Source organism: Phocoena sinus, chromosome 6, assembly GCF_008692025.1.
Source record: "Phocoena sinus isolate mPhoSin1 chromosome 6, mPhoSin1.pri, whole genome shotgun sequence".
NCBI classification, from domain to species: domain Eukaryota; kingdom Metazoa; phylum Chordata; class Mammalia; order Artiodactyla; family Phocoenidae; genus Phocoena; species Phocoena sinus.
Genome location: NC_045768.1, coordinates 88,132,265 through 88,157,416, shown reverse-complemented (window position 1 = coordinate 88,157,416; position 25,152 = coordinate 88,132,265). Strand labels below are relative to the sequence as shown.

General features: G+C 41.2%; 1 protein-coding gene across 1 annotated transcript in view; it reads left to right on the top strand.

The window, feature by feature from the left end:
• Positions 1-8,569, top strand: part of HSD17B3 (hydroxysteroid 17-beta dehydrogenase 3) — a 41,596-nt gene extending 33,027 nt beyond the window's left edge. Inside the window, 4 exon segments of the mRNA XM_032633895.1 lie at positions 625-667; positions 670-689; positions 3,851-4,000; positions 7,624-8,569. Coding sequence (XP_032489786.1) covers positions 625-667; positions 670-689; positions 3,851-4,000; positions 7,624-7,734 — 324 coding nt within the window. The 3' untranslated portion in view covers positions 7,735-8,569.
• Positions 8,570-25,152: the final 16,583 nt, after the last annotated feature.

Here is a 25,152-nt window from a genome sequence, read left to right as displayed (position 1 = left end):
GTGACAGATGTAGTCCAAGCCTCCTTCTCCTTCTTCCTTTTGTTTTTCCCATTAGCATTTTCCTTTGGATCATCTGGCAAGGCGATGGACTGATTTGCCTAGAGATACTCTTCTAGGTACAGGGAGGAGCGAGTCAGCCAGTATCTGGGTGCAAATTAGAAAAAGATGCTGCCCCTGGGCTGATGAAGACTCGCAGCAGCACAGCTGGGCAAGCGCAGCCCCCATGGAATTCCGGCTCCCACTCACTTCCTTGCCTGGGACCCTGCGCTCCTCTGGCCAGCAAGTAACATTGTAGTTTCCCTCCATCCCAGAGGCCTCATTAGGTGTCCTCTTGCCCTAGCCCATAAATCTTTGGAACTGTGGGTGCTCTAGACAAGGCAGGAGCTTCCCCCGGGTAGGGTATCTATATGCAGCGGCCCTAGGTATGTACTTATTACAAAACTTATGTTCCTTCTCATTGCGGGAGCTCTTCCCAGACCAAGAAATGAAGTTCTAACTCCCATCAAGATGAACTGCTGCATTTTAAGGTGAAGAAGATAAGCTCCCTGTGGTGTCCTTTGAAATCTGAGTGAATTGGCTCTGACAGAGAATCAAGTCCTTAGGTGTTTCTCCTTCTTGCTCCAGGCTTTTGTGTGCACATTTTCCAAGGCACTGCAAGCAGAATATAAGAGAAAGGAATCATTATCCAGGTGAGGTCAACAGTTCTGAGTCCTTGGGAATGGGAACTCTGGATCCCCATGGAGCCTGTGCCATTGCTTCCTGCAGGACAGGCTGTGCATGTGTGACCAGGAGAGGGGGTCTGGATGACACCATGTGAATTCCTGTGACCATAGAGGTGGCAGTGGAGCCACCGTGGTTCTGCCTGCTGCTGCCCTCACCGTGCCCTGGGTGCTGGAGAAGGAAATGGGGTGGGATGAGTGAGTGCTCAGAAACACTTTCTACCCAATGCTGCGTCAGGACAGAAATAGGTTCTTGTCTAAGCATCCTCTACTCTCCGACCTAGATAGAGGAGACAGGCTCATGTGGGAGGAACTGTGGAGAAGGAACAAAAGAAAACTGGGCACTTGGTTAATGTTGGAAGAGGGGAGAGGGTGCTTCGCTTGGGGGCTGTTCATCTGTGATGGAACATAGAGATCTCCACACCCTGGTTCTTGAGCACTTGAGGAAGAGGTGCTCTGCTCTGCATCTCCCCTACAATGACAGAGTGGTCATGGAGTTGACCTTGTCCTGACTGTAAACAAAGCTGGGTTGTCACTGCTGTCTGTAGGCTGAGCAATATGACATGCTTCCTTCAGCAACACAATTAAGTGGTTTCTGGAACCTGGAATAAACAGTTTACAGAAGTTTTTGGTTAACTGGGAAGAAGTTCGATGACATACTATTAGGAATGAAAAAGGCACACTCAGTTATATTTTTAAAATTACTGCTGCACATACTGATTTTCAATTAAAATACCCAGGTGAGAGTATCTCAGTATAAATTAACCAGCTATAGGATGAAGCTTATTCAACAGGCAGATATGAGTTAATACTAGAAGCTTGTAAATAACATCATCTTCCCAGTTGTAGTGAGTGGTTGTAACAGACTTGTCACTAGACTACAGTCCCATTCTCTGCCCTGCTGAACTAAAGTCTCACCTAAAAGAGATTCTTCCCTTCTATCCATTCTCCAACTTCCAGCTGAGGACGGATTCCTTTTGCAAGAGCTCTACCTTATAGATGCTAAGTTTTCTGCAGTAAAAAGTAATGCCTAAAATCTCATTGCTTAAAACCACAAAGATTTATTTCTCATTCATGCTACACATTCACTGTGAACTGTCAGAGGGGGATTAGCTCACTGTAGTGATGCAGGGACTGGGCTGATGGGGCAGCCACCATCTTGGATATTGTCAGTTGATATGTCAAAGAAAAAAGTGGTAGGAGTTCAAGAGACTTGCTTTGATAATTAAGGGCTCTGATAACTACTGAGCCTGCACTTTAGAGCCTGCGAGCCACAACTACTGAAGCCTGCATGCTGCAACTACTGAAGCCACGCACCTAGAGCCCGTGCTCCACAACAAAGAGAAGCCACCGCAATGAGAAGCCTGTGCACTGCAGTGAAGAGTAGCCCCCGTTCGCTGCAACTAGAGGAAGCCTGTGCACAGCAACAAAGACCTAACGGAGCCCCCCAAAAAAGGGCCGCATGTCACTTTTGCTCATACTCATTGGTCAGATCTGGTCACATGGTCCCACCCAACCATAGGGACCCAGGAAGTGCAATTCTGTCATGTGTCTGGAAGAAAGAAGAACTAAAAATATTTGGTGAACAGCACTAAATATTAGTGTTGAGGATCAGGTCTTATCGATCTTGATAATTGTGGGCCAGAGATGCTGTAGCTGCTAAGTTAGTGGGTTCTGTGGGGCAGAAGATGTGGGAGGAGGTGAGGAAAGGGGAGGGAGCCCCTTGCCTCATGCAGAAGCCTCAGAGCTGCTCCAAGTCCTGGAAGAGACGCTGTGACATTCTGAAAACCAGCTAGTCTCTCCAAACACGCATGTAATTGGTGCTCAATAAATATTTGTAAAATTCCTGAGGAAGTATGTACTGTACTCTTGGGTTTGATTTTCAAATCCCAGTGCTGCCATCAACTGAGTGTTTTGGACAGCCTGCTTAAACTCTGTGAGTTTGTTTCCCCATCTGTAAAAAGGGGTTTATAATAGCTGCTTCTCTGGGTTACTGTGAAGATCTAATGAATAGATAAGTATGCAAATTTAACCAAATATTTATTGAGCCCTTGTTTTATGCATAAAGGTGTTTTGTCAACCAAAACTCACTGTAAGAATGGAATCACTTTTTATTATTTCCCTATCTGAAAAACTGGGTTTGAAAACACAAGCTTCTTATATTTTTCTAAGAATACACTTTGAGCTCTTTGGAAGAAAAGTGTTATGCAAATTAATAACTGCATTCATTTCCATGAGAACCAATTGAATTGAATTGACTGACATACATTGGATTAAATTATGAAACAATGTAATTTCAAGTATGATGAGGAAAAAAATGTGATGTGACAAAAATTTCAAAGGTGACGTGAAGAAAAAGAAAACAAGCATGGATTTTTTTTTTTTCCCCCTAAAGATGCCAAGGTCTCTGTGTCTGGGAATAAAGTAAGAAACCCCATTATGAAACCTCATGCCAGGCCACAAGGTGGTGAGACCACCAGTGGAAACATGGTATTGGGTTTTCAGGGTACAGTGTGCTGTTGTTTATTTGTCTTACCATGACAGGAAAGATTATGAGGTATGTGCCACTCCTGGCTCCTAACCGAAGTGTGAAAATGGGAATCTAAAATACTTGAAAGTGCTCCAATTTGGTTATACGTGTTAGAAATAAATTTCTGTGATAGGGTTGCCAGATAAAACACAGGACATCCAGTTAAATTTGAATTTCAGATAACAAATAATCTTTTGAGAATAAGTGTATCCCATGCAATACTTGGGATATAATTAAACTGAAATATTTTCCCATTGTTTGTCTTCAAATATAACTGGGTGTCCTGCATCTTCACTTTCTAAGTTGGGGAAACGTGCTGTAAGACAGAGCTCCTCATTCACCCTGTGTGCATTTGAACCACTTGGTGTTGTGTGGCTAAGGCCTCATCTTGAGTTAGTTGCCACGTTAAGCCAGAAACTGACCTTTCTGATTCCCAGCTCTGTGCTCGTTCTATACCTTTAACTGTTCTATTATCATATAGTATCCTGAGACTTTTTAGGGGGAGAACAGAGTTGGAACATGAAGGGATGGTAAAATGGGTATTAGTTTCTCAGGGCTGGGCAGATTGCTCCTGTGTTACGGTCTTTATTTCCCATTGTAGGTGCTCACCCCGTATGCTGTTTCAACCCCGATGACAAAGTATCTAAACACCAACATGATAACCAAGACTGCTGATGAGTTTGTTAAAGAATCACTGAATTATGTCACGATTGGAGACGAAACCTGTGGCTGCCTCGCCCATGAAATCTTGGTAATTGATAACTTCTCCTTTCTTGAAGCAAGGGAGGACAGACAAGCAGGGGGCCCTAGCAGGGCTTAGCCAGCTCTTCCTTGCTGTTGGAGCTTTCAGCTGTTCTCTGTCACGCAAGGATAGTGATGCCAGAGGTGTGCTGCTGAGGGTAATCCAGCCTGGGAAAAGGTGTATCTAGCAAGGGGAAGGAGAAGCTGAAGCGCTGGGTGCCCAGCCTATAGATAACTCTGAAGTTGGCAAATCTCACCCTTGGCCGCCTCACCTCTGCCCTCAGAAAGTAAGGCGGCTCCCAGAGCTTTGTGAAGGTCAGGCCAAAACACAGGGTGCTTCCCTGTAGGGGCTGTCGATGTCCTTGGCCCACTGTGCCGGTAAATGTTTAACTATCCAGGAAAAAACCAAAAATAAAACAAAACACCTTGATTTGTAGCATTTGCTGATTTGCATGACTGATGTTAAGTTACCAGTGTGTTGTCACCGCACATGAATTCAGGAGGGGAGCTCACAATTGGCTCTCGTGAGAAAGTACAAGCTGGTTCCTGTACACCACGGACTTCATCAAACATGGAAATAAAGTCTGAAGTATGTGGCACGAGGAGTTCTTATCATCCCTGGGCTGCTTTTAGGAAAAAACACAAACATGAAACAAAGGTAGACTTGAGTTTCACACTAAAACTGAAAACAAAGAAACAGTGTCAGGGTAGTTCTGTTTCCATCATCACCGAAGAATTTTAGACAGATCTTTACTTTCCCTTCACATGTCAACTTTCTCCTCTGCCTCATATGTTTTTCTACCATGGGAATTAGGCCTCTTTCTTTCTTTCTTTCTCTCTCTGATGCTAGAGAGATTCGTGGGTCAGTGCACTAAATCCTCCCAAAGCATTCAGCTGTCTCCTGGGACTCAGTACCGAGACTCCGGCAAGAGATACGGAATTGTCTTAGCTGATTACTTGCTGCTTTTACTGTAGAATGTCAACCATGTGCAGGATCACCATTTGAACACAGTGCAAAGTGGACAAGCAGAAAGAATATAAGATCTTTACTTTGCGTATTGCTGATCTGGTTTTTCTTCAGACCGCTACTTGCTGCATGGCACGAAAACAAATTAGTGGAATGTCTAATGAGTCTAAACTTAGTTTGATCTGATAATCTAAACTGTCCATTTAGGAAATAGGCTGTCCATTATTTAGAGAAAAATGTTCGGTCTTGCCTGAGTGTCCCTTCTTCTGGCCTCTCTCACTAAAATGACACTGGGGAAAGAGTCCCTATGAATTCCTGCTGGTCCTTAAGTGTGTGTGGCTGGTGTCCCTAATCTATCTGATGGTTGCTCACCTTGCTGGTTTATGTCTGTGGGGGGTATGGGGATAACTCCTTCTGTCCTTTTGGCTAGGCCAATGCATTCCCCAGCTACTGATGGCTGAACATGCCTGAATCTCTGCTACCTCCCTCATCCAGCCAGAGGCCAGCTGTCCATCTGCAGCTTTGGTTCACAGAGGCCCTCTGGCTCTCTACTCTGCATCAGCACCAATTTGAACCTGAGGGATGCTGGAAAAGCAAGTCTCAGCACTTACCTCGCCACGCTGAGATAATATTCTGTGGCTGCACTCCAGAAGAGTGGAGGCAATAAACCCTCCTTTGCTACCATTCCTTATTTATCACACTTTCCTATCCTTCACCCCAGGCCCCCAGCCCTCCAGCATAAGCTCAGAGGACACACATATCAGAGGACACACATCTGGCCACGTCTTCCTCTTTCTCTCTTCTACCTCCCACCATCTCCAGGGCAGAAAAAGTACAGGCTTTTTGTATGCTTTCCCAGGGTCACATCCTGTTCATCTCAGAGGGATTTAGGTAGTTCCAGTGGATAAGACATCCTCCTCTCCTCTTAGCGGAACTCTATACTTTTAGTTCTCCAGGATATTGATGTTTTAAATGGAATCCATTAGCATTTAGAAAATGTTTTCTGGAGACAATAGCATGGCTTGCAAGACAATTGTCTTGCTACATACATACTGTAATCCAATTCTAGATGTCAAAAGTTGAATTTTTTTTTTTTTTTTTTTTACTTTTCTCTTTGATTTCTTATGTAACAAATTCTAATCTCTACTGGTAAAAACAGTAGGAAAAAGTCTTTGTGCCTGGTGAAGCAAAAGAGAAAACAAAGGAAAACACATCAATCATTAAAACCATTAAAACCAATTTTGAATTTGCCAGGGTTTAGAAAGATCATTGAATCTAAAGTTATGGATAATCAAGTGGAATCAACCAGTAAACAAGCAAGTCTTCCATTTCAAAGAGGTGAGGCAAAGACAGGATGCTCTCTACCCTCAAGGAGTTTTGGGGCAGCAGTTGAGGGGGGACTGGAGCCTCTACCTAAGAATCCGTGTGGAACTTGGGGCTTCATAGTTACCTCATTTAATTCTCCTAAACATCTTGTGAGACAGGACATTTGGCTCCCCTTTTACACTGAGGAAACCAAAGCTCAGAGCTGGATCAGATCAGATGAAGCTCAGATGGATCAGATGGCCCAAGACCACCTGGCTGGTAAAAGTGATGCAAGGGTTTAAGTCCATTTTTGCCTGATGCCAAACCTTTTCTGTTTCCTTCTACATGGTGTCTCCAGGTTGGAAGAAGGTAGATAAAGATGGGGATGGGAGAGGGGGCCTTTTAGAACATTTTCTGGGGACCTGGGATTTCAGTTTATTTTATTTATGGCTGACTTCAGTAAGCCAAACCATTTGGTTCAACACAAAGCTAATGGAAGGGCTTGATTTTGCTGCGAAATAAAAAAAGCTCTGTCTGGGAGAAAAATGAAGTTCTTGAAGAAGATGTTGCATTGATTCATAGACTTGGACAGTGGAAGAAGAGCTCTACTCTGGTTCCCAGGAACCACCTTTAGTCTCCTGCTTTGGGATACCTCAGAGGACTGCAAAAATCTGAAGGTTCAAGCTGCCTACAAGGCTCAAGTTTTCCTCTAGTTGAACTTCTGTTGTTTTGTAGGTAAATTGAGGAATGTTGGATTAACCGGATCACACTGTGGACAAAATGATTACTTCTGGGGGCCTGGACACAGAGTAATTTGAGGGCAAGAATCTTCCAAGGCCTGTGCCTCTTGCCTGAAAAGCAGTAGGCATTTGTGCCTCAACTTGAGGCTTCCCCCCCTTTTCAAAGCAAATACTCCATGATAATAATTTACACCTTGCTATGACTCATTTCCATTCATTAACTCTTTAAAAGAATTTTTTTCTTCCAGTTTTATTGAGATATAATTGGCATACAGCATTCTATAAGTTTAAGGTGTACATCAAAATGATTTGACTTACATGAAATGATTACCACAGTAAGTTCAGTGAACATGCATCATCTCATATGGATACAAAATTAAGGAAATAAAAAAATTTTTTTCATTTGATAAGACCTCGTAGGATTTACTCTCTTAACAACTTTCATATATAACATACAACAGTGTTAACTATATTTATCTTAACAACTACTTAAAAGATTTGGGACTTAACTTCAGTCATCAGATATACATTTTTAAAGATGATGAATATAAATTGAGATGTTTTCTTGCAACTTCCTTTCTCTTCTTTTCTCCCAGACACTTACGTTTTTGTCTATTAAAGGCAAGCATTCTGAGCCTGATCCCATCATGGGCCTTCTACAGCAGTGTGTTTCAGAAGATGCTCCTGACTCGCTACATGGACTACCTCAAGCAGAATGCCAACATCACATAGTCCTGGTGGGCTGATGTGCCACCCAGCATTGCTTTCTTCACCAAGTTCTGCACTGGCTACAGAGGACCCAGGAACAGACCAGTACCTGTCACCTCCCTGAAGCTGGAGGGCCCATGTCACAGATCCAGTACTTAAAATTCAACTTTGTTTTGCAATTTTACTCAAGTCTGGAGATCTTTGGGAGAGCTGTGATGTAAAAACATGTGTTGTGCAATGGGGTTTTAATAGTTAGAGAAGGTGAGGGTGTCTATAGGTAAAACTGGAAAATTTTCTGTATGGGATTATAATGTGGTGAGAAGAAAGCCTCTGATTCTTTGAATATTGGGAACAATTATACCTAGTAATCTACTTTTATAGCTATATTAAAGAATGTCTGAAATCACTAAACTTTATCAAGACTGCTGTAGTCCTCGGGCACTCACTGGTTCTCAAACTGGCTTCCTCAGAGACCCAGGAAACTGTCTAGGAGAAGGGGTGGGGGCAACAGCTACATCAGGAGAGTTTCTGGGGACCCCTCATTTCAGCTAATGCAGCACCAGATTTTTCTATTTCAATTTTATTTGGGGTTCTATGGAAGACTGTGTCTATAAAAATAAAAACAGAAAATATGTTGCTAAAAGTAGTTTAAAAAAACATTGCTCTAATACAGGAGTTGGTATCTGTAGAAATGAGTTTTTACAGGCCTCCAGCCCTTGGCTTGCTGGACTGAGGGCTTTAATTGTTAATGCATATGAGGTGGTGTGTTAGGGAACTACTATCCTTCAACTCTTGAGGGAGTTGGGGGAGGATCATGCCAGCTGGTGACCCTGCGTTGTCTGACATTGGTCAAGAGTGCTTCCCCGGGCTTCCCTGGTGGCGCAGTGGTTGGGAGTCCGCCTGCCGATGCAGGGGACGCGGGTTCGTGCCCCAGTCCGGGAGGATCCCACATGCCGCGGAGCGGCTGGGCCCGTGAGCCATGACCGCTGGGCCTGTGCGTCCGGAGCCTGTGCTCCGCAACGGGAGAGGCCACAACAGTGTGAGGCCCACATACGGCAAAAAAAAAAAAAAAAAAGAAAAAAAAAGAAAAGAAAAGAGTGCTTCCCCAAGACATCGTCATGTTCTAGGCACTGCCAATGCTTGGTGGCACTTATCTTTTCTGAGAAGGTCATCTGCATTTATGGTGTGAGCAAAGATTATGCGCTGCTGCTCTAGTTTTAAAAGGATTCTGGGATATTTGGTTGGAATTTATGGGACATTTTTATGTTCTGGAGGAAAGCAGAGGATAGAACATTTAAAACCTTGGTAAGCTTAGAAAGTGGACTATAAGGTCCTAGCTCTTATTAGACCTTCTCTGAGGAAAAAACTGGGAAAATTTGTCCATTTTAAAGTATAGATATCTACTTATATTTTCTCAGTTATGGGTAACAATAACAACTATAATACAGGACGCCTTTATGTGCTGATTATTAACCTGGTGTCTTTCAGTCCTAAGCTCCACCTTTTATGCTCTGATCTATGGTGATGGTCTGGGGAAGCTTCAAACTCGAGTCCTAAGACACTCACACCAGCTGGCTTTGGCTTGGCTTCTGCCTAGGGGAGGCAAATTTGGGAGAGTAAAAGGAGGTAGAAGGGGCTAGGGAAATTTCTTCGTGTTTGTACTTCTGTTGCCATCACTCTGCAGAGAGAACAGCTTTAGCCAGACTCAGCACCAATCACGAGGCAGCCTGTAAGGATCTGAGCACCAGCCCCACAAAGCCCTCTTTAGGTATCTGAGCATTACCATGCAGGGGTCCCCCTCTAAGCATCCAGTTCCCAGAAGCACCACCTCCTCCTTTTTGTTCCACCAGCCCTGCAGTTACTGATATCTGGGTTACTTAGTATCCTCTTTTTGCTCTTTCAGCCTTTCAACTTTGGTGTTACCAATTCCCTCTCTTAAATTCCCTCTGTTTGAAATACTCAGTGTGCTTCTGTTTTGTTTTTGTTTTTTGTGACTGGACGTAACTGAGCCTGGACCTGACATAGTCTGTCACATTGATTATTTTGCTCGATCTCTGAAGCAGCCTGGATGGGTGGAATTTCCATTTTACGATGAAGAATCAAAAACTCCTTGTCAGTATCCCAAGAGGAAACGAAAGGCATGTTTGAGCAATCTGAGGGATTACTTGCAAATGTGTGGGAAGGGTGTAGGTAAGTCATCAGAGCTAGTGATAGAGGGGCGCTTTTCTACCCCAAGGCCTGAAGGGGCTGGGAAAGGACCAAATACTAGGAGAGAGAGAGAGAGAGAGAGAGAGAGAAAGGGAACTGTGTAAGAAGCACTGCCTCAGAGGAACTGCAACCTTTGGCTGAGAGATGCTGCCAGGCGGTGGCCACTCTATAGAGAGGCAGAGGGAAATTGCGATACTGTGGTTTAGAATGAGAAATATATATTTCTCATGAAATGAAATATATATTTCATTTTCATTCCCATTCTTTGGAATTTCCTAAGTGATAAGAGCAACAAATGTGTCAATTGTTATTCATAATGAGGTGGCCTTTCAACTGCACTTGAGTTTAAGTTAATGAGGTGGCTTTTAGAAAGCCCCTAAAGTTGGTTGCCAGGGGAACCAATCATGTGATTAGAGTTTGGAACTTTTAGCCCCACCCTTCAACCTTTGGGGAGGAAAGAAGGGTGGAGATTGAGTTCAATCACCAATGGCCAATGATTTAATCAATCATACCTATCATGAAGCCTCCATAAAATATGCACTATAACTATGGGATTTAGAGAACTTCCGGGTTAGTGAACATGTGGAGGTGCTGGGAAGGTGTTGTGCCCACGGAGGGCATGGAAGCTCTACACCCCTTCCCACATACTTTAACCTATGCAGCTCTTTCCTCTGGCTGTTCCTGAGTTGTATTCCTTTATACATAAACTGGAAATCTAGTAAGTAAACAGGTTTCCTCAGTTCTGTGACCAATTCTAGCAAATGATCAAACCTGAGGAGGGGTTGTGGGAACTTCTTATTTACAGCCAGTTGGTCAGAGGCCCAGATAACAGCCTGGACTTGCAATTGACATATGAAGTGGGTGCAGTCTTGAGGGACTGAGCCCTTAACCTATGGGATCTGATGCTATCTTCAGGGAGATAGTGTCAGAATTGAGTTGAATTGTAGGACATCCAGTGGGTGTCCAAGAATTGCGTGCTGTGGGAAAATCTCCCTGCACAGTTGGTGATCAGAATTACTTGAGAGTAGAGAGAGGGTTGAGTGGAAAAACAGGGTTGTTTTACCTTTACTGGAATGATACCCAAACTTCATTCTCCTGCTGTCTTCTGGGCCTCCGGCTGGTGCCTCCCATTGGTCACATCCAACTGGAAACTCACTGATGTAAATCATAAGGTTAATCTCCTGAGATACCAAGTTTGGGGTGGGGAGGGCGAAGGGTAGAGGCTGGATCTGGAGAAAAGGGATGCAACATAAGCCCCACATATTAGGTGATTTGTCCAAGTTGTACCATTAATAGTTGGTAGCACCTGGATTGGGACATTGGGCTTCTTTCTTACTCCACTTCACTCTGTGTTTCAAAAGGGTTAAAACTTTAAGCCCAAAGAGTAAGTATCTCATTGTGGAATTTACGATATCAGCAAAGTGAAGGGTATTTTACAGACATTAAAGGCTAATCTACTTAAACGTGAGACAATCGTGCTTGCTTGCTGTACCAGTTATTATTGCTGTGTAATAAGTGATGCCCAACTTAGTAGCATAAAATGACAACAATTTTCTCGTGCTTACAGATTCTGTGCGTCAGAAAGGGCACAGTGGGAAGGTTTGTTTTGCTCCATGATATCTGGGGGCTCAGCTGGGAAGGCTCAATGACTGGAAATGATTCAGCTTCCGGAGCTAGAATCATCTGAAGGGTTGCTTAGTTACGTGTCTGGCAATGGATGGGAGTTGCTGCCTGGGACCCCAGATGGGGCTGCAGGATGGAAACCTACGCATGGCTTCTCTAAATGCAGCTTGGTTTTCCTCACAGCATGGTGGCTGGGTTCCAAGAATGAGCATCCCAAAGAAAACTAGGAGGAAGCCATACTGTTTATATGACTTAACCTTGGAAGTCACATGGCATCATTTGAAAGCCCTCCCAGATTCAATGGGAGGGAACACAAACACCACCTCTTGATGGGAGAAGTATCACATGTAATAGGAAATATTGTTGTGACCATCTCTGGAAAATACAACGAGCCGCACTAATTAATTCTTGTTTGTCCTGGCCTATATCAATTATGGAGAGTTACTTGGCATTTCAACTATCGATGGAGCAACTTATAAAAGTGTAGATACTGTGTTTCAAAACCTTTACTTCAATCCCTGGTAAATTTGCCTTTGGGGAAGAACTTCTACAACCAGCAGCTTAGGTGAGAAAAGGAATGCAGTTCAGCTAATAAAACCTGGGGCAGATGTTAGAGATAAATTTTTAGTTGTGTGATATAGGGGTTTTTCCAATGTATTAATTCTGGGTAGATTTGAATGACTGATGATCTAACAACCTTTCTGAGGGTCTTTAAGAGAGCATTTCCTCATAGGAAAAGCCCTAAGATGTTGCACTGGATGAAATAAGGGTAGAAAAATTCTGTATTTTAAGATCTTTATTCCCATCACCACTAGCACTAGATAATAACTAACATTTGTTGAGTACTAATAATGTGTCAGGGACTATGTAAATCCTTCTTATATAATAACTTAGGAAGTAGGTAGGAAATCATATTATTATTGCCTTCATTTTACAGATGAGGAAACTGAGGCACAGAAAAGTTGAGTAACTCATACCGATTCACCTGACCAGTGAGTGACAGAGCTGGGATATGAACATGCGTCCTCTTCCAGCATCTGTAGGCTAAAGCACTATAGTATAGCCCTAACTGTCTGGATAAGGTTCTTTAATGTAATGGAGTAATGGCAAGGGGTGAACACTATTGCCCCCAACTTTGTATTTTTCACTTTCACATGTCCTGGAGAGAGGGGAGGAATTGGGCTTTGCAACCAGGCCCACTTGTCTCGATTTCAACACTGACCATTTTCCAAATTCACTATCATCTGGGAATCATTTGGGAACAGCGAGGCTTGCCAGACTTCACAGAACTTTTGTTTCCGCTAAAGAGTACTGAGCTCTTGTTTCTTGCCCGATTCTCTTCTTTTTGTTTGGAGGTCTTGGGAGACTGAGGAACGGCATCAGCAGCTGGTCATTCTTCCAGCCTTCCATCTGTATTACCTCCCTGGATGCCAAAGGCAGAAGAATCCCTCTGACAACACTTGGAGCAGGAAAATGAGGTGATTATGGGCTGCTGCTCCGAAAAAGTTGGGAGCTGTTGCTGGGGCAGTTCCCTGAGGCATCATCCATTTCTTGTTCTTGTGGGATGGGAACCAGAACGCCCCACTTCAAAAAGACTTTTTTAGCCAGAGCTTGCCAGAGAAAGCTGAAGACGGTCATCCCAAGGTCAGCATGATTTTAATCATGTTTGTCTGCTTCCGATGCCAAAAAAGATGACTATTCTCATTGTGGTTTATCCACCGTGCTTAGGGTGCAGTCTGTTTTAACTTGTGACTGCCCTCTAATGGTCTAGGACAGAGATTGTTGTTTTTTTTTTTTTTTTTTTTATATAATCCTATAGGAGTTTTAGAACAGAATTCAATTTGGGGAAAGAAATCTCTCAAGTTATTTTTAGTTCTTTTTTTTTTAAACTAAGGTATACTTGACATATAACATAATATTAGTTTCAAGTGTACAACATAATTCGATACATGTATATAAAATGATCAGCACCATACGTTTACTTAACATCCATCATCACACATGTTTACAAAAACTTTTTCTTGTGATGAGAACTTTTAAGATCTACTCTCTTAACCCCTTTCAAATATACAACACAGTATTGTTACCTTTAGTCACCATGCTGCACACTATATCACCAGGACTTGCTTATTTCATAACCTTTTGATCACTCTCACCCCCTCACCCTACACCATGCCTCTGCTAACCATCAATCTGCTCTCTGTATCTATGAATTTGGGTTTTTAAAAAAGATTCCACATATACAGGAGATCATACTGTATTTGTCTTTTCTGTCTGACTTGTTTGTCTTTCAAGTAAGTTTTGCAAATAAACTTTCTTTCTCAATCCTTAAAAAATAATTTTCCTGATTATAAAATTCATGTAGTATAGGAAATATAGAAACTATAGAAGAAAGAGAAGAAAATAAAAACCACCATTTATCCCACCACCCAATATTAGCCATTCTTCATTGATTATGGATTTTCTTTTATAAATTTTCTCTGTGTGTGTGTCTAAGTGCAGATTTTATATTCTGCCTCTCCCCTTAAGATTATAGCATGAGATTTCTTTGTGTTAATCAGTATTCAGAAAATGATTTACAATGGTTACTTAAATGACTCAACATCGTTTATTTTACCATCTTTTTTTTTGCTTTGCATTTAGGTATTTTCTTATTTTTAAAATCTTAAAAATAACTTACACCAATATGCATCCCTTTTTTTTTTTTTTTTTTCCCAGTTATGTAGGCTTCTCACTGCTGTGGCCTCTCCTGTTGCAGCATGTGGGATCTTCCTGGACCGGGGCACGAACCCGTGTCCCCTGCATTGGCAGGTGGACTCTCAACCACTGTGCCACCAGGGAAGCCCCACCAGTATACATCCTTTATATGCATCTTTTTTACAGTTGTTGATGTTGATGTTTTGAGTATTTTTATAATGGCTTTACTAATTCACATACTATACAATTCACCCATTTAAAGCATACACTTTGATTGTTTTTAGTATATTCAAAAAGTTGTGCAGCCATTGGCACAATTAATTTTAGAACAATTTTTTTACATTTCATCACCCCACATAGGAACGCCATGCCTATCAGCAGTCACTCCCCATTCCACATGCCCCCTCCCCAGCCCCACGCAACCACTAATCTACTTTCTGTCTCTATGGATTTGCCTATTTTGGACTTTTAGTATAACTGGAGTCATATAATATGTGGGTTTTTTTATTGGCTTCTTTCACTTAGCATAATGTTTTCAAGGTTTATCCGTGTTGTAGCAGATATCAGTACTTCATTACTTTTTAATGCTGAATAATATTCTATTGTATGAATAATATCACATTTTGTCAGTTGATCAGTTGATGGACATTTAGGTTATTTCTACTTTTTAGCTATTACAAATAATGCTACTATGAACATTTGCATACAAATTTTTGTGTGGACATATATTTTCATTTCTCTTGGGTATATACCTAGGAGTGGAATTGCTGGGTGGTGTGGCAACTCTATGTTTGACCTTTTGAGGAACTGCCACACCGTTTTCCAAAGTGGTGATACCATTTTTACATTACCACCAGCAGTGTATGAGTGTCCCAATTCCTCTACATCCTCACCAGCACTTGTTATTGTCTATCTTTTAAATTATAGCCATCCTAGTGGATATGAAGTGATACCTCACTGTGGTTTTGATTTTCATTTCCTTGGTGGCTAATGATGTTGAGAATCTTTTAAAGTCCTTATTGACCCTAAATTTTCTTTGGAGAAATATATACTCAGATTGTTTGCCCATTGTTTTTTTTAATTTAACATCTTTATTGGAGTATAATTGCTTTACAATGGTGTGTTAGTTTCTGCTTTATAACAAAGTGAATCAGTTACACATATACATATATCCCCATATCTCTTCCCTCTTGCGTCTCCCTCCCTCCCACCCTCCCTATCTGACCCCTCTAGGTGGTCACAAAGCACTGAGCTTATCTCCCTGTGCTATGCGACTGCTTCCCACTAGCTATCTATTTTACATTTGGTAGTGTATATATGTCCATGACAATCTCTCACTTTGTCCAGGCTTACCCGTCCCCCTCCCTGTGTCCTCAAGTTCATTCTCTAGTAGGTCTGCATCTTTACTCCCATCTTGCCCCTAGGTTATGACCTTTTTTTTTTTTTAGATTCCATATATATGTGTTAGCATATGGTATTTGTTTTTCCCTTTCTGACTTACTTCACTCTGTATGAGAGACCCTAGGTCCATCCAACTCATTACAAATAACTAAAATTTTGTTTCTTTTTATGGCTGAGTAATATTCCATTGTATATATGTGCCACATCTTCTTTATCTATTCCTCTGTTGATGGACACCTAGGTTGCTTCCATGTCCTGGCTATGGTAAATAGACCTGCAATGAACATTGTGGTACATGACTTTTTGAATTATGGTTTTCTCAGGGTACAGGCCCAGTAGTAGGATTGCTGGGTCTTATGGTAGTTCTATTTGTAGTTTTTTAAGGAACCTCCATACTGTTCTCCATAGTGGCTGTATCAATTTACATTCCCACCAACAGTGCGAGAGTGTTCCATTTTCTCCACACCCTCGCCAGCATTTATTGTTTCTAGATTTTTTGATGATGGCCATTCTGACCGGTGTGAGATGATATCTCATTGTAGTTTTGATTTGCATTTCTCTAATGATTAATGATGTTGAGCATTCTTTCATGTGTTTGTTGGCAATCTGTATATCTTCTTTGGAGAAATGTCTATTTAGGTCTTCTGCCTTTTTTTGGATTGAGTTGTTTGTTTTTTTGATATTGAGCTGCATGAGCTGCTTGTAAATTTTGGAGATTAATCCTTTGTCATTTGCTTTGTTTGCAAATATTTTCTCCCATTCTGAGGGTTGTCTTTTGGTCTTGTTTATGGTTTCCTTTGCTGTGCAAAAGATTTTAAGTTTCATTAGGTCCCATTTGTTTATTTGTGTTTTTATTTCCACTTCTCTAGGAGGTGGGTCAAAAAGGATCTTGCTGTGATTTATGTCATAGAGTGTTCTATGTTTTCCTCTAAGCGTTTGATAGTGTCTGGCCTTACATTTAGGTCTTTAATCCATTTTGAGTTTATTTTTGTGTATGGTGTTAGACAGTGTTCTAATTTCATTCTTTTACATGTAGCTGTCCAGTTTTCAGAGCACCATTTATTAAAGAGGCTGTCTTTTCTCCACTGTATACTTTGCCTCCTTTATCAAAGATAAGTTGACCATATGTGTATGGGTTTATCTCTGGGCTTTCTGTCCTGTTCCATTGATCTATATTTCTGTTTTTGTGCCAGTACCATACTGTCTTGATTACTGTAGCTTTGTAGTATAGTCTAAAGTCAGGAAGCCTGATTCCTCCAGCCTCATTTTTCATTCTCAAGATTGCTTTGGCTATTCGGGGTCTTTTGTGTTTCCATACAAGTTGTAAAATTTTTTGTTCTAGTTCTGTGCAAAATGTCAGTGGTAGTTTGATAAGGATTGCATTGAATCTGTAGATTGCTTTGGGTAGTATAGTGATTTTCACAATGTTGATTATTCCAATCCAAAAACATGGTATATCTCTCCATCTGTAGGTATTGCCTTTAATTTATTTCATCAGTGTCTTAGAGTTTTCTGCATACAGGTCTTTTGTCTCCCAAGGTAGGTTTATTCCTAGGTATTTTATTCTTTTTGGTGCAGTGGTAAATGGAAGTGTTTTCTTGATTTCACTTTCAGATTTTTCATCATTAGTGTATAGGAATGCCAGAGATTTCTGAGAATTAATTTTGTATCCTGATTCTTTACCAAATTCATTGATTTGCTCTAGTATCTTTCTGGTAGCATCTTTAGGATTCTCCATGTATAGTATCATGTCATCTGCAAAGAATGAAAGCTTTACTTCTTCTTTTCTGATTTGGATTGGTTTTATTTCTTTTTCTTCTCTGATTGCTGTGGCTAAAACTTCCAAAACTTTGTTGAATAATAGTGGTGAGAGTGGGCAGGCTTGTCTTGTTCCTGATCTTAGTGGAAATGGTTTCAGTTTTTCACCACCGAGGACAATGTTGGCTGTGGGTTTGTCATATATGGCCTTTATTATGTTGAGGTAAGTTCCCTCTCTGCCTACTTTCTGGAGGGTATTTTTTTAAATCACAAATGGGTGATGAATTTTGTCAAAAGCTTTCTCTGCATCTATTGAGATGATCATATGGCTCTTCTCCTTCAATTTGTTAATATAGTGTATCACATTGATTGATTTGCATATTTGAGAATCCTTGCATTCCTGGGATAAACCTCACTTGATCATGGTGTATGATCCTTTTAATGTGCTGTTGGATTCTCTTTGCTAGTATTTTGTTGAGGATTGTTGCATCTATATTCATCAGTGATATTGGCCTGTAGTTTTCTTTCCTTGTGACATTTTTGTCTGGTTTTGGTTTCAGGGTGATGGTGGCCCCATAGAATGAGTTTGGGAGTGTTCCCCCCTCTGCTATATTTTGGAAAAGTTTGAAAAGAATAGGTGTTAGCTCTTCTCTAAATGTTTGAAAGAATTTGCCTGTGAAGGCGTTTAGTCTTGGGGTTTTGTTTGTTGGAAGATTTTTAATCACAGTTTCAATTTCAGTGCTTGTCATTGGTCTGTTCATATTTTCTATTTCATCCTGGGTCAGTCTCGGAAGGTTGTGCATTTCTAAGAATTTGTCCATTTTATTGGCATATACTTTCTTGTAGTAATCTCTCATGATCCTTTGTATTTCTGCAGTATCAGTTGTTACTTCTCCTTTTTCGTTTCTAATTCTATTGATTTGAGTCTTCTCCCTTTTTTTTCTTGATGAGTCTGACTAATGGTTTATCAATTTTGTTTTTCTTCTCAAAGAACCAGCTTTTAGTTTTGTTGATCTTTGCTATTATTTCCTTAATTTCTTTTTCATTTATTTCTGATCTGAGCTTTATGATTTCTTTCCTTCTGCTGACTTTGGGGGTGTTTTTGTTCTTCTCTCTCTAATTGCTTTAGGTGTAAGGTTAGGTTGTTTATTTGAGACGTTTCCTGTTTCTTAAGAAAGGATTGTATTGCTATAAACTTCCCTCTTAGAACTGCTTTTGCTGCATCCCATAGGTTTTGGATCATCGTGTCTTCATTGTCATTTGTTTCTAGGTTTTTTTTAATTTCCTCTTTGAGTTCTTCAGTGATCTCTTGGTTATTAAGTAGTGTATTGCTTAGCTTCCATGTGTTTGTATGTTTTACAGATTTTTTTCCTGTAACTGATATCTAGTCACATAGAGTTGTGGTCAGAAAAGGTACTTGATCTGATTTCAATTTTCTTAAATTTACCAAGGCTTGATTTGTGAACCAAGATATGATCTATCCTGGAGATTGTTCCATGGCACTTGAGAAGAAAGTGTATTCTGTTGTTTTTGGATGGAATGTCCTATAAATATCAATTAAGCCCATATTGTTTAATGTATCATTTAAAGCTTGTGCTTCCTGATTTATTTTCATTTTGGATGATCTGTCCATTGGTGAAAGTGGGGTGTTAAAGTCCCCTACTATGATTGTGTTACTGTCGATTTCCCCTTTTATGGCTGTTAGTATTTGCCCTAAGTATTGAGGTGCTCTTATGTTGGGTGCATAAATATTTACAATTGTTATATCTTCTTCTTGGATTGATCCCTTGATCATTATGTAGTGTCCTTCTTTGTCTCTTGTAATAGTCTTTGTGTTAAAGTCTATTTTGTCTGATATGAGAACTGCTACTCCAGGTTTCTTTTGATTTCCATTTGCATGGAATATCTTTTTCCATCCCCTCACTTTCAGTTAGTATGTGCTCCTAGGTCTGAAATGGGTCTCTTGTAGATGGCATATATATGGGTCTTGTTTTTGTATCCATTCAGCCAGTCTATTTCTTTTGGTTGGAGCATTTAATCCATTTACATTTACAGTCAATATTGATATGTATGTTCCTATTACCATTTTCTTAATTGTTTTGGATTTTTTTGTGTAGGTCTTTTCCTTCTCTTGTGTTTCCTGTCTAGAGAAGTACCTTTACCATTTGTCATAACGGTGGTTTTGTGGTGCTGAATTCTCTTAGTTTTTGCTTGTCTGTAAAGATTTTAATTTCTCCATCAAATCTGAATGAGATCCTTACTTGGTAGAGTATTCTTGGTTGTAGATTTTTCCCTTTCATAACTTTAAATATGTCCTGCCACTCCCTTCTGGCTTGCAGACTTTTGCTGAAATATCAGCTGTTAACCTTATGGGGATTCCCTTTTATATTATTTGTTGTTTTTCCCTTCCTGGTTTTAATATTTTTTCTTTGTATTTAATTTTTGATAGTTTGATTAGTATGTGTCTTGTCGTGTTTCTTGTTGGATTTATCCTGTATGGGATTCTCTGTGCTTCCTGGACTTGATTAACTATTTCCTTTCCCATTTTAGGGAAGTTTTCAACTATAATCTCTTCAAATATTTTCTCATTCCCTTTATTTTTCTCTTCTTCTTCTGGGACCCCTATCATTCAAATGTTGGTGCATTTAATGTTGTCCCAGAGGTCTCTGAGACTGTCCTCAGTTCTTTTCATTCTTTTTTCTTTATTCTGCTCTGCAGTAGTTATTTCCACTGTTTTATCTTCCAGGTCACTTATCCGTTCTTCTGCCTCAGCTATTCTGCTATTGATCCCTTCGAGAGAATTTTTAATTTCATTTATTGCATTGTTCATCATTGTTTGTTTGCTCTTTAGTTCTTCTAGGTGCTTGTTAAATGTTTCTTGTATTTTTTCCATTCTGTTTCCAAGATTTGGATCATCTTTACTGTCATTATTCTGAATTCTTTTTCAGGTAGACTGCCTATTTCCTCTTCATTTGTTAGGTCTGGTGTGTTTTTACCTTGCTCCTTCATCTGCTGTGTGTTTCTCTGTCTTCTCATTTTGCTTAACTTACTGAGTTTTGGGCCTCCTTTCACAGGCTCCAGGTTTGTAGTTCCTGTTGTTTTTTGTGTCTACCCTCCGTGGCTAAGGTTGCTTCTGTGGGTTGTGTAGGCTTCCTGGTGGAGGGGACTAGTGCATGTGTTCTGGTGGATGAGGCTGGATCTTGTCTTTCTGGTGGGCAGGTCCACATCTTGTGGTGTGTTTTGGGGTGTCTGTGACCTTATAATGATTTTAGGCAACCTTTGTGCTAATGGGTGGGGTTGTGTTCCTGTGTTGCTAGTTGTTTACCATAGGGTGTCCAGCACTGCATCTTGCTGGTCGTTGAGTGGAGCTGGGTCTTGGTGTTGAGATGGAGATCTCCTGTAGATTTTTGCCATTTGATATTATGTGTAGCTGGGAGGTCTCATTGGACCAATGTCCTGAACTTGGCTCTTCCACCTCAGAGGCACAGCCCTGAGACCTGGATGGAGTACCAAGAGCCTGTCATCCATACAGCTCAGAATAAAAGGGAGAAAAAAATGAAAGAAAGAATGAATAAGGTAAAATGAAATGAAATAAAGTTATTAAAATAAAAAATAATTATTAAAAAAAATTAAAAGTAATGAAAAAGAAAGAAAGAAGAGAGCAACGAAACCAAAAAAGAAATCCACCAATGATAACAAGTGCTAAAAACTATACTAAGAAGAAAAGAAAGAAAGAAAAAAAAAATGGACAGACAGAACCCTAGGACAAATGGTAAAAGCAAAGCTATACAGACAAAATCACACACAGAAGCATACATATACACACTCACAAAAAGAGAAAAAGGGAAGAAAAAATATATATCGTTGTTCCTAGAGTCCACCTCCTCAATTTGGGATGATTCATTGTCTATTCATGTATTCCAAAGATGCGGGGTACCTCAAGTTGACTGTGGGGATTTAATCCGCTGCTCCTGAGGCTGCTGGGAGAGATTTCCCTTTCTCTTCTTTGTTCTCACAGCTACTGGGGTTCAGCTTTGGATTTGGTCCTGCCTCTGCATGTAGGTCGCCTGAGGGCATCTGTTCTTCGCTCAGACCGGACGGGGTTAAAGGAGCCGCTGATTCGGGGGCTCTGGCTCACTCAGGCCGGGAGGAGGGAGGGATACGGATGCGGGGCGAGCCTGCGGCCGCAGAGACTAACATGACGTTGCACCAGCCTGAGGAACGCTGTGCGTTCTCCCGGAGAAGTTGTCCCTGGATCACGGGACCCTGGCAGTGGTGGGCTGCACAGGCTCCCGGTAGGGGAGGTGTGGATAGTGACCTGTGCTTGCACACAGGCTTCTTGGTGGCTGCAGCAGCAGCCTTAGCATCTCATGCCCATCACTGGGGTCTGCGTTGATATCTGTGGCTTGCGCCAGTCTCTGGAGCTCCTTTACGCGGTGCTCTTAATGCCCTCTCCTCGCGCACCACGAAACAAAGAGGCAAGAAAAAGTCTGTTGCCTCTTTGGCAGTTCCAGACCTTTTCCCGGACTCCCTCCCGGCTAGCTGTGGCGCACTCGCCCCCTTCAGGCTGTGTCCACGCAGCCAACCCCAGTCCTCTCCCTGGGATCTGACCAAAGCACGAGCCTCAGCTCCCAGCCCCCGTTCCCCCCGGTGGATGAGCAGACAAGCCCCTCGGGCTGGTGAGTGCTGGTCGGCACCGATCCTCTGTGCGGGAATCTCTCCGCTTTGCCCTCCGCACCCCGGTGGCTGCGCTCTCCTCCATGTCTCTGAAGCTTCCCCCCTCCGCCACCCCCAGTCTCCACCCGCAAAGGGGCTTCCTAGTGTGTGGACACCTTTCCTCCTTCACAGCTCCCTCCCACTGGTGCAGGTCCCGTCCCTATTGTTTTGTCTCTGTTTCTTCTTTTTTTCTTTTGCCCTACCCAGGTACGTGGGGAGTTTCTTACCTTTTGGGAGGTCTGAGGTCTTCTGCCCGCGTTCAGTAGGTGTTCTGTAGGAGTTGTTCCACATGTAGATGTATTTCTGGTGTACTTGTGGGGAGGAACATGATCTCCACCTCTTACTCTTACGTCATATTGAAGCTACTTTTTCTGTTTGCCCATTTTTAAATGAGGTTGTCTTTTTTATTCATGTGTGTATAACTTTACTGATTATTTTTTTGAAGTAGGGTTTCTGGAGGAAAAGGTCTAAACATTAAAAAAAACTCCTAATGCTTATTTCTAAGTCGTTTGTAGAAAAGTTGTATAAATTTATACCTTCATCTTTAGCAGTGGTTCTCAACCGTGGGTGTGATTTTCTCCCCCAGGAACTTTTTGCAATATTTGGAGACATTTTTGGTTGCCTGATGTCAGGGAAGCAGGATACCCCTGCTATATCTCATGAGTAGAAGCCAGGGGTGCTTCTAAGCATCCTAACAGTGCACAGTATAGCCCCTTCCCTCCACCCAAGACAGAATTACCTGGCCCCAAATGTCAACAGTGCTGATGCTGAGGAACTCTGATCTTTGGTTTATGAGGGTGTCTATCTCAATGTACCCAGGTTCCTGCCAGCTTATTACTACTCTATTTCTAAGGTGTCCAAGACGGTGGCTGAATCTCCAGCCATCACATCCACACTTAGGTAGCAAAATGGAAGAAAGGGATGACAAAAAAGGAACAAGTGTATGCCAGTTTTGTTTTAAGGAAGATTCCTAGAAGCTGTCACATGATATATTCTTTTCTTTCTCATGGGCAGACCTTAGTTTCAGGACCACACTTATCTGTAAGAGAGGCTGGCATTCTGTGGCACCACATGAAAATCTCAAGACTTGTATTACTGTGAAAAAAGGGTAACCGAAATGGAGAGACAACAGCGGTCTGTGCACAGTTTTTGCCCTCTTTTTACAGGTAAGGATATGGAAGCTCAGGGACATACATAAATGTCAGACCTGAGATTTGACCCTAGCTCTGTCTGATAACAAAATTCATGGTTTTTTTTTCTGTTATATCATATCACATTTCACTTAAAGTTGTAATGATGTATCAAGACATGAATCAATTATAAAACAAGGCAGATATTTTTAAAGTGTTAGAATATGTGTCAGAGAGCAGTAGGCCCCCAGTTCTGGCTGTGGTTTTAAAAGCTCCCCTGTGCCAACCTCATGCCGGTGCTGTGACTCAGCCTTTGGAGAGAGCACATAGGAATCTGTGCAGCAGAGGCCCCTGTCTGGGGCAGGGAAAAAAAGCTGGTTAAACCTGGGATTCCTGGAGGATAACACATACCTTAAACATTTTAACTTAACAAATTATTATGGAAAATTCCAAACACACACAAAAGCAATCACAATAGTTTAAGGCACCCTCATTATACTTTTCAACAGTTATCAACATTTTGCTCTTCTTGCCTCATCTATAACTTCATTTTCTTCCCAGCCCCTACTTGAGTTTTAAAATTCCATTTTCTTTAGGTAAAATTTACATAATTAAAATATACAAATCTTAACTGTACAATTTTGAAAATGGCAGGTGTGTGATCCACAATCTTATCAAGATATCAAACATTTTCATTACCCCAGAAAGTTTCCTGAATTCCATCACTATAGATTAGCTTTGTCTGTGCTAGAATTTTATATAAGTGAAATCATACAGTCTGGGTTCCTTTGTGTCTGGCTTCTTTAACTCAGTATCACGTCTGTGAAGTTCACCCGTGTTATCTCACTCACTCCTTTTTACTTTTGAGTATTATTTCATGTAGGAACATATCACAATTTGTTTATCCACTCTTCTCTTGACGGACATTTGGTTTTCCAGTTTGGGTTATCATGACAAATGCTGCTATGAACATCTTTGCCTAAGTACTTTTGTGAACATATGTTTTCATTTCTCCTCGGTTTATGTCCAGGAGTGAATTTATTGGGTCAAAGGGTTGCTGTATTAAACATTTTATTTTAGCTTAAAACATATAAAAGTGTATTTCTTTGCCAATCTTTTGATGTAGGGCCAAGTCCTTTCTTTTAAATATGGGTCCACTGATTGGAATTGCAACTTTACTTTCTTACATAAATCACACAATATAATGCGTCAATTACAGCATATATATTTTATTTCTTTAAAGGGAAATGAGAACTTGACATTTAAAAGCAATCTGAATGCAGAATCCTTTTGGAGTTTCAAAATCCCCCCAACGAGTCAGTATGTTTTTCAGAGAGAACTAAGAGTACCCGTTTGCTCTGGTTACTATTGCTGTGTAATGAATACCCCACAACTTAGCATAAAACTATTATGCTCGTGGATTTTGCAGGTTTTGAATTCAGACAGGATATAGTGGAAAAGACTTGTATCTGCTTCAAGATGCATGAGGCCTCACCTGGGCGGTTTGATTGATGGAAGTGACAGCGTCTAGCAATTGGCTGGGACCTCAGCTGGGGCTGTAAGTTGAAGCCTCCCCATGTGGCTTGAGCTTCCTCACAGCACAGAGATCTTGCTTGGCAACTTAGGGTTTCAACAGTGTCCCAGTGAATTTGTAGAATAGGCATTGTTTTTTGTTTTCCCCAAGTCTGTGCCTTGTCTTTTAATCCTCTTAACAGGGTCTTTTGCAGAGCAAGTATTTCTAATTTTGGTGAAGTCCAATGGATCCAAACTTTCTTTTGTGAATTGTGCCTTTGGTGTCATATCTAAAAATTTTATGCCTAATCCTAGGTCACAAACATTTTATCCTGTTTTCCTTTAGACGTTTTACAGTTTTACATCTCAATTTATGGTCTACTTTCAGTTAATTTTT